This window comes from Buceros rhinoceros, unplaced genomic scaffold, assembly GCF_000710305.1.
Source record: "Buceros rhinoceros silvestris isolate BGI_N320 unplaced genomic scaffold, ASM71030v1 scaffold8237, whole genome shotgun sequence".
Lineage (NCBI taxonomy): Eukaryota > Metazoa > Chordata > Aves > Bucerotiformes > Bucerotidae > Buceros > Buceros rhinoceros.
In genome coordinates, this window is record NW_010422729.1 from 1 (window position 1) to 9,091 (window position 9,091).

Sequence of the window (9,091 nt, forward strand, 5' to 3'; positions counted from 1 at the left end):
AGCAGTGTGCCCAGGTGGCCAAGGAGTCCAACAGCATCTGGGCTTCTATCAGAAATAGTGTGGCCAGCAGCAGGAGGGAAGGGATTGTCCCCCTGTACTTGGCACTGGTGAGGCAACACCTTGAATATTGTGTCCAGTTTGGGGCCCCTCATTCCAGGAAGGACATTGAGGTGCTAGAGCGTGTCCTGAGAAGAGCAATAAGCTGGTGAAGGGTCTAGAAAAAAAGTTCTCCTCCTGAGAACTCTAAGTCCTATGAGTTCCTGTGGGAATGTGGGATTGTTTCATCTGGAGAAAAGGAGGCTTATGGGAGACCTTATCACTCTCTACAACTACCTGGAAGAAGGTTGTAGTGATGTGAGGGTCAGTCCGTTCTCCCAAGTCACAAGTGATAGGACAAGAGGAAATGGCTTCAAGTTGCCCTGGGGGAGGTTTTGACTGAATATAAGGGAAAATTTTTTTACAGAAAGAGTTGTAAAGGATTGGACCAGGCTGCCCACGGAAGCACTGAAGTCACCATCCCTGGAGGTATTTAAAAGATGTATAGATGTGGTACTGATGGACATGGTTAATTGATGACCTGGCAGTGCAGGGTGAACAGTTGAACTCAATGCTCTTAAAAGGTCTCTTCCAACCAAAACGATTGTGTGATTTTGTTTCATAACACAGATTTGGACTGAGGCAGAAGTTGCCCATCGAGCACCTTCTACACAGAGGTAAGGGGCTGGAGGACAAGGAACATCCCCAATAAGCAATCTGGATGAGGTCATCCTGGCCTGGAAGGCAACAGAATTTAACAATATAGACATGGTTCTGGCAGTGTCAGTTGCCTGAGGGTCAGAGAGCAGCAATTCTACATAGAACAAAAAAGTCTGCACTGAAACAAGATGTTTAAACAGGCATCTACATAATGAAAACATAAATAGCTAAACATCGAAGGACTATTTTAAAAGGTAAATTAATACAAGTAATAATAACAACAAGAAAATGCAGTTTGTAGTGTTTTTGTTTAAACTAACACATCTGTGGCTGTAACAGAGGGTTTGAGATTTTTCCACGTGACACACGTGGAAATGTTTTTTGTCATTTGGGTGTTTTCGCCGTTTCTCTGATGTGTAAGTGAGAATGTTTACCCAGTTCAGAGGATAAGGATTAGTTAATGACCATAAAATACTAAACACAGCTGGAGAGGAACTAAAAGCCTTTACTGACCCTCATTTTACCACCCAGGAAAGCAGCATCAGGCAACCCTATCAGAGCAGCAGCTGCCAAACAATTATCTAATGTAGTAAATCACATGAGAAGTAACCAGTGAGTATGTGCAATCACTCTGCCTATAGACAAGAGGCTCTGCATTGGTTGCACATTTAGTAATCAAGTTCCAATTTACGTACACAGCGTGCAAAACACCCTCAGCACAAACTCATGGAACATACTTGATCTGCAGAAGCCTGCCACATCCAGAACATGCTTGATTTACTGAGTATGTGCTAAGCATCTGTTCCCATGCTGTATTATACAGCCACACCCATGGTTTAGTCAGCTCCTAAATTTGGATTAGGTCTGCACATCTGTCCTATTCACATCAAAAGAACTGCCTGTCACAGCACTCGGCCTACATCTTCCAAGCTCCAAAGCACATAGAATACATCCATCAAAAAAACCTGAGTCCTCTCTGCACTACTGACTAATGGGTAAACTCAGGATATTATTAAAATTCCACAGCCAGCTTTCAATCCATTAGTTTATCAGTTTATTTTTTGGGAATATGATTAACACTAAGATTTCATCCAAATGAAGCAAAAATTTGCACTTTCAAATGGAACAGGGAGAACTATAGAAACTGCTTTCTGCTGGAAAAATGAATACAAGATATTGAAGGGGTCCATAACTTAATACCAACGCAAAGTATCAGAGACTAGAAGGAATAAGCATAAAGGAGATCAAGAAGGACAAGAAAACCATCACAGAAAAGCACTGAAGATTACTGATTTCAAAGAAAAACCAAAAATCCCCAAACCAACCCCAAAAGGCACAACCCAGAGATCAAGTCAATATGCTTGTGATGGAAGTTAGAACACTCCCTTCTCTAAAAGCTTCTCAGATAATTAAGCCAGGAATTAGTAATTTTCTTAAATGTAGGTTAAAGGCAATAAAATTATTTTTCTGGTAATTCCAAACTAGTCTCAAATTTATTTTCTGTAATTCTTGAAAACAAACATGTATTTTTTTAAACAGACTTTTTAATATTTGCACATCTTAATCTGGGGGGGAGGGCATCCAATCACACTCTTGAACAGTTTTGAAATATAACTGTTAGAATCTAACAGTTATATCAATCCCTATTTGTATTAAACATTCAGTGGATTTTAACTCTCTTTAACAAGGTAATGCAAGACCGCACTTTTCTAAAATCATGCAGTAAAAATCTATACTTTTCTTTCAGCATACTACTTAGAACTCTTTTCCCATTGCCTTCCTCAGTCACATCTCACTGCCTCATTCTTAGATATATCACTTTCATAATCATGGACAAATCATTAACCTCCTGCACAGGTGCCACTTCCATATTTCCAAAACTGAGTAAAATCTTACACAGTAAAATGCAGGTTTCACATAAACACTGTCAAACATTTATTTATGCATTTAGTGATGGAAGATGCACACAGTTTATTGTCTAGCAGTTGAGATTGAATGCAACACTATTCAAACATCACCTAACCTGTAGTCTAGGCTTTGCTGGATGACAAATACCTTGTAAGAGTCTTACTGACCTGAGTGCCCCAAGCAACCAGTGTCACATCACTGCCTGTCTGCAGCACCTCAGCTTGAGACAGTGGAATGTTGTAGGGCTCCACAGGAACTTGTTCCACTGAATAAATAAAAACAAAGGGAAAAATAAGTATTAGATTCCTACTACTCAACATTATCCCATAAAAATACATACTAAGAATTTTTTCAATGTTAATACCATCTAAAACAACAGACCAAAATCAAATTGATTATTAGCCTTTATTTCAAAGGTTTAGCTGTAATTAAAAATATTCTTAATTATACTTTTAAAAACACATTCAGTGTAGTGTTTCATTTGTTATATACCACAGCAATAAGACACACACAGACAACAACAATAGTAGCAAGTCCTGGCATACTCTAAGACAAAACACCAGCACTGAATTTGGAGATGGATACTCCTAAAAAAAAAAGTCTTAAGTAAACACTCCAGTTAATTCTGATTAACAACAAGAGAACCTTGAAACTGTACTTTAATATTAATACTCAGATGAGAAGGAAAGCTGTGCCAGCGCCCTTCTGATACCTGCCAAGAATGATGCTCCACTGTTTTATGTCTAAATAGAGGAGAAATGTTTTTAGAATCTACACAGAAAATTTCACCAGGAGCTTGTGATTATGGCAGTCTTAAATTAGTCTAAATATTTTTGCTGTGAAAAAGAAGTTATCTATTCACAAAAAACCCACATTACAATTACAAAGAGTAATTACAATTACAAAGAGTAATTACAATTACAAAGAGTAATTACAATTACAAAGACAAAAATTAAGCATCCTGTCTTCTCTAGGATATTTAAGGTGGTTCCACTCAAGACCTATTTACTAGTTTTCAGATGGAAACATACTAGGTCAGTTGTGCTAGTTTTGAGTCAATGCTCCAATGCACTATACATAGACTGCTTTAATGTGATAGAAGACAACCACATATCGTATGCTGATCTAAAGGTGAACTTGTCTATGCACCAGTAAGTCAAACAGTACAACTTAAAATAAATTCCAGTGAAGAGGAAGAAGAAAAAAAAAAAAAAAAAAACACTTAACTTTCTAAATACACAAAACCAATTTATAAATAAGGTACCCTAGTTTTTTTTTTTAACATAGTTCATAAAATAGTTATTGAGTTTCTGACGAATGAAATTGCTTCTTGAAGTTATGGAAAAGAATTCTACTGAGTGATACCTGCAGGCAAAAGTAAGTGGTTTATATTTTTCCTTCATTGGTGTGGCAGATCCAACACAAGTAGACCGACCTCACTTTTTTCCTGGCTTAAGTCATAAACAACTTTTCAATAAATTAAGTGGTGAGTGTTCTTTTTTAAATTACAGCAGATTTTTTTTTGCCTGTAATGATATATAAATACTACAAATTTCACAGAATCACACAACGGCTGAGGTAAGAAGCAATCTCTGAAGGTCATCTAGAGCTGGTTGTTCAGGGCCATGTCCAGCCAGGTTTTAGAGTATTTCCATAGTCAGAGACTCCATAATCTCTCTGAACAACCTGTTCCTGTGTTTGACAACACTCACAGAAAAAGTGGTTTTGCCTACGCTTATATTAGAGATCTCACTTCACCTGAACAGGCACAGAGGAGGAATACATATTTAGGAAGAACGATTTGGTTAGAAGAGAACAGGAGCTTTATTTTCAGTATAAGTCAAGAACATGTCCATTCAATCAAGGAAAAAGAAAAAAAAATTAATTTTAAACACAAGGTGCTTTTAAACATAGCACAAAATCAGTCTCTTCGCAAACTATTATTTTTAATGTATTAAGACATCAGTACCTTCCTGTAATCATTTCTTTGAACATCAAGTGGCTAAAGGAACATAGAGCAGGGAAAGAACAAGGGGAAAGAGTTCACTCTATGTTACTGGTTCACAGCAAAGCAGGCCAGGCTTCTATGGATTTTGTACATCATAAAACCCTCAGGCAAAAGAAAGCAGAGATCCTGAAAGATAATGAAACCCCAAACTATACTAACTAGCATTACATAATTGTCTTTTTCATGGGATGGTCATCTACATGAAACCTGGAGAACAAGAATCTTATAAAGACACCAGAGGACCTTGAAGTGGAAACACAGGAAACTCACATGAATGAGAAGATTTTGGAGTGACTGGTGGATGCGCCAGAGGAAGAACTGGAAGGGGTACATGATACAAAGAGCTCATTCTCTGTGTAATGGTTTTATCCACTAAGGGAAATTAAATATAACATACAGTTACATAAATTAACTGATATTTTTTTTATTATAGCTAAACCATTCTGTAACAAGATGTCCATTGGATGAGGTTATCTGACACTTTGAAATGCAAAATTCAGCTTACCAAAAATTTATATGGAAGGGCAGGATTTTATCCAAATGCCTTTGCAAAAACACCCTCCAGTAACAATGATGAAAAGTAGCACAAGAAATTATTCTATGCCTATTCTTACAGAATAATTAACCAAACCAGGACTAAAGTGTTTATATAAAAAAGCCCATTCAACTGTTACTGAAGATATAAATATTTTAAATCACACATTTCAAATACAGTTTAAATAAAACAATTAACAAAAGAGTTGTGATTATCAGAGAAAAAGGGCCATCGCAAGTTAATTTTAAGAGGCTACACCATCTGTTGCTTTTTCTAAAAGAACAGTCTGAACAGCAGGAAGAAAACGCATGTTTTTTCATGTTACCTGTCTTGTCTCTATAACAACCACTGATGCAAGTCGTATTTATTTCTACATCACCAGTGTCATATATAGGACAATTAAATGAACCTGAAAAGGTCAAAAAACAGAGTAGGTTCTCCACAAGACTCTAAACCTGATAATGTCAAGGTGACTCATCTTCTCCTTTGATTCATAATCATCGTGTGCTCTTGACACTGCACAGGCTGTTAACTACTTTTTAAAACCAAAGTCTCCTTTTTCTTTCTCATTCAGATATTTTCTTTGTACCTCTGACATTTAGGAGGACATCATCAAGGCACTTTCAATAACATTACAGTCTCATAAGTTAACCAGCAACAGAATTCTCTCTACATGTACCTGTATATTTAACTCCAAACTTCTACCCAGAAAGGCGTACCTTTCTTTGCTCCTTTCTGATTTTATACAAGGCAAATTAACACACACAAAACTCCTAGTGGCCTCTAAGTTTATGTGGAAGGAGAGAGCATCTGCTCCCTTAAGGAAGAACATGAAGGGACACAAACCTAACCAACAAACAACAAGGCAGTAAGAAGAACCAAGCCTGCTCAGTCCCACTTACTGATAAGGGTACGGGGAATGTGGGCATGTTTCTTTCAGTAAGATTATCTGATGGAGGACCTTGACAAACAGCACAATAAAGAGGCAACTATAAACAAAACATAGAGAGACACAAACCTGAAGATAAAAATAACAAAGACAAGAAATAAACAAACCTGGTCAGGAACACTGAGTGAAGGGCTATCAAGAAACTATGGGAAAACCAGTGCTTTGCAACTGATAAGCACACAAACCTGAGGGTCCAGGGTGTTGGAGGGGGCATGTGGAACTACATCAGCTGATGAGGGCATCCAAAGGTGAAGGGGGCTAAGGAGGAATGAGATGGGGAACAAACAGAAAGGGTTATAGAAGGTGCCTGTTGGACATAAAACAGGGCCAGCCAGCATGTCTGTCTGACTGAGCCCTACGCCTCGTCACAGTGGTCAGTCCTAGCTTCCTTCGAAATCCTATCCTGTGCAGGGATGCGTGCTGCAAGGACTAAGTGCCAGCAGTAGAAGATCTTCCACACAGCAGGTAGCCTTTTCACTTCACTGATGGGGATGGTTAAAAGAGCTGCTAGCAGAAAGGGGCAGAACAGCCAAGCCTCCAACTCTGCACAGAGGGAAACAGAGCCAGTGGCAAGGGGAAGTGAAAGAAGGTTTCAGATGTCAAGACGAAGGCTCTGCTGGAACGCAGGAAACCTAAGGCATTCCCCGGAGATCCAGTTAATCTCCTATTTTGCAGATGGGGAGAGCAGCATGCCAAGACTGCCCCTGGAAACCTGGTAACTCTCAAGATTTCCAGCCACCCCAGAGAAAGAGTACCAAGAAAGTTTGTCCTGCAGAGTTCAACTTTGAACTGATATCTATGAGGTTAAAAGAACTGCGCTTCCCCATTCCAGTTTATTCCTCACCCCTCCCTCCAGCACAGATAGCATGTGAGGGTTTGTAATGAGATGTGGAATGGAATTGGTGAAATATATATCTGTATATACCTATTTATCTATTTATTATCATCGTTCTCTTTTTTCTATTTCTGTCCTACCCAAATTTAAGGGATTGATTTATGGTTCTCATTGTTTTCTAAATTAAATTAATTTTCTTTCACCCCCTAATCCAAGCCTGTTGGTTTTTTTTCTTTGCCTGTAGTTGTAAGCCCCATTGTGTGTCTTATCAGCTCAAACACTTATTCTTTTGTTCAGCTCTGGAGAGTTAACATGTCCCTGAGGGCATTTAGTCCCCCTTTTCAAACAGTGATGTATTCTCAAAAAGCCACTTCAGGTTTTACATCCTAAGCTGCATATATATTATCTTCCATCACTAGCATCCAACAGCTAATTTCAACAATAGTAACAATGCTTAGGAGTGGAAGCAGAGGGTATAGTTTTTTGGTTGGTTGGGCTGTAGCAGATGTGGGGTGTTTGTCAGGTTTTGTTTCATTTGGGGTTTTTTTTATTCATTTGTTTTAAAAAAAAGCACTAGTAGCTTCAACCAACATGAAAAAGGACAAAACTATCCCATCTACAGTCTACTTTCAGCTGAAATTTGAGATATTAACAACAAAATATCACAGTTAGCTATCTAGAGGCCTCATAGGGAGAAAGAAAATTCTGTTAGAGGAGAATTATGAAGTTCAAATGCCTAATTAACTTTACAGATAGAAAATAAAACTTCCCATTACCATCTCTGACAACTAATTTTTCAATGAAGTCCCTACACATCTACTCAAACATCATTAAGTTATCTGCAACAAACATGTCTGTATGGATGAAGCTAGAAGCAAAAAGAAACTTTATGATGGGACAGTATAATTTCATTATCCAATGCCTTATCCATCATCAGGGAAATAAAGAAAATTATTTTTTTGTCTGGAACAATGAGGTCCTGTTCTGGTTTGAGATAAAGACACAAATAAAGCCACAAGGACATCTGATACCATTTTGTCTTGTTGTTTTGGAAGACCTGCATGTTCCCAGCTTTGTGAAGACCCTGCAGTATTTTGAGACACTAATAGAAAGAGACAAGAAATACATATATAGTTCAACCTTATTGTATCTGTACTACAGTATAGATTGTAGTATTGTACCTACTGTACTATCTTCTTTCTCCTGCTAGAATCAACACACTCGTATAGGATATTATAAGAGTTTGCTCTTCTCAAAGGCAGTTTGCATTTTTAAAATCCTTCTTTCCACCATCTGTCCTGTTCTTGTTGAAGAGGCTTGTGTCTTACTGCTGCTGCCTTTGGGCTGAACAATCATGATGACCCTGGTCCACTTCTGAATTCACCAGGCCACTTCATTTCCATAGTGGAATTACAAGTAATGCTGAACAAAACCAGCAGCAAGAAGGAACTCCAAGAGACATCAATTTTCTGGGAGAAACTCCCAGACACCATTCCTCTTCCAGTTCAAGCTGTCCCAACCCACAAAAGACAGCTAAACAGTTAAGGTAATTAACAATGTCAGAGGGAAAGGTTCTCGGGGAAAAAAGGAACACCAAAACCTTTCCACATAATAGAATATTCCTGCCTCCTATTGTAGAAATAATTAAAAAGTCCACTCAAGATTGCGTCAAAATGAATTTACCTGTCCACAATCACCCCTGTCATATGTTGACACATATACTATAAATTTCAGCCTACATCATCTTGCAGCAATGCTGCAGTTGGTTATTGACAAGCACATAAACCACACTGACCACTATTTCAGCACGTCCTTATCAAAGATTTCAATCACAAGGCTGATTCATGTTCACTAGTTAATCCAGCAATTGCTTTACAAGTCATTTCCTCAAACACAAAACCCTCCCTATATTCTCAAAAGCTGTGTGATACTGATATGCAGACATTCATTCCACTATGAAAGCAAGTATTATTAAATCTACAGCTTGTATTTGTGACTTGTAAACACTGAAGAAAAAAGAAAATGAAAGAAAGGGTTGTTACTTTAAAGACACAGGAATTTAAAACCTCCATATTTTTTTTCTTTGTTTAACAGGACTCTAAGACTCAAGCTCATTTTCAAAACTACTTCATCTAAATGAAGGGTCAGAAGTCTTTCCTG

General features: G+C 38.0%; 1 protein-coding gene across 1 annotated transcript in view; it reads right to left on the reverse strand.

Moving 5' to 3' along the window:
- Nucleotides 1-333: 333 nt before the first annotated feature.
- BCKDHB (branched chain keto acid dehydrogenase E1, beta polypeptide) overlaps nucleotides 334-9,091 on the reverse strand; it is a gene marked incomplete at its 3' end in the record, with an annotated part of 41,914 nt that continues 33,156 nt past the window's right edge. The window contains exons 6-7 of the mRNA XM_010140148.1: nucleotides 2,772-2,869; nucleotides 334-435 (exon numbers count right to left, since the gene is read on the reverse strand). Coding sequence (XP_010138450.1) covers nucleotides 334-435; nucleotides 2,772-2,869 — 200 coding nt within the window. The remainder of the gene's footprint in view (nucleotides 436-2,771; nucleotides 2,870-9,091) is intronic.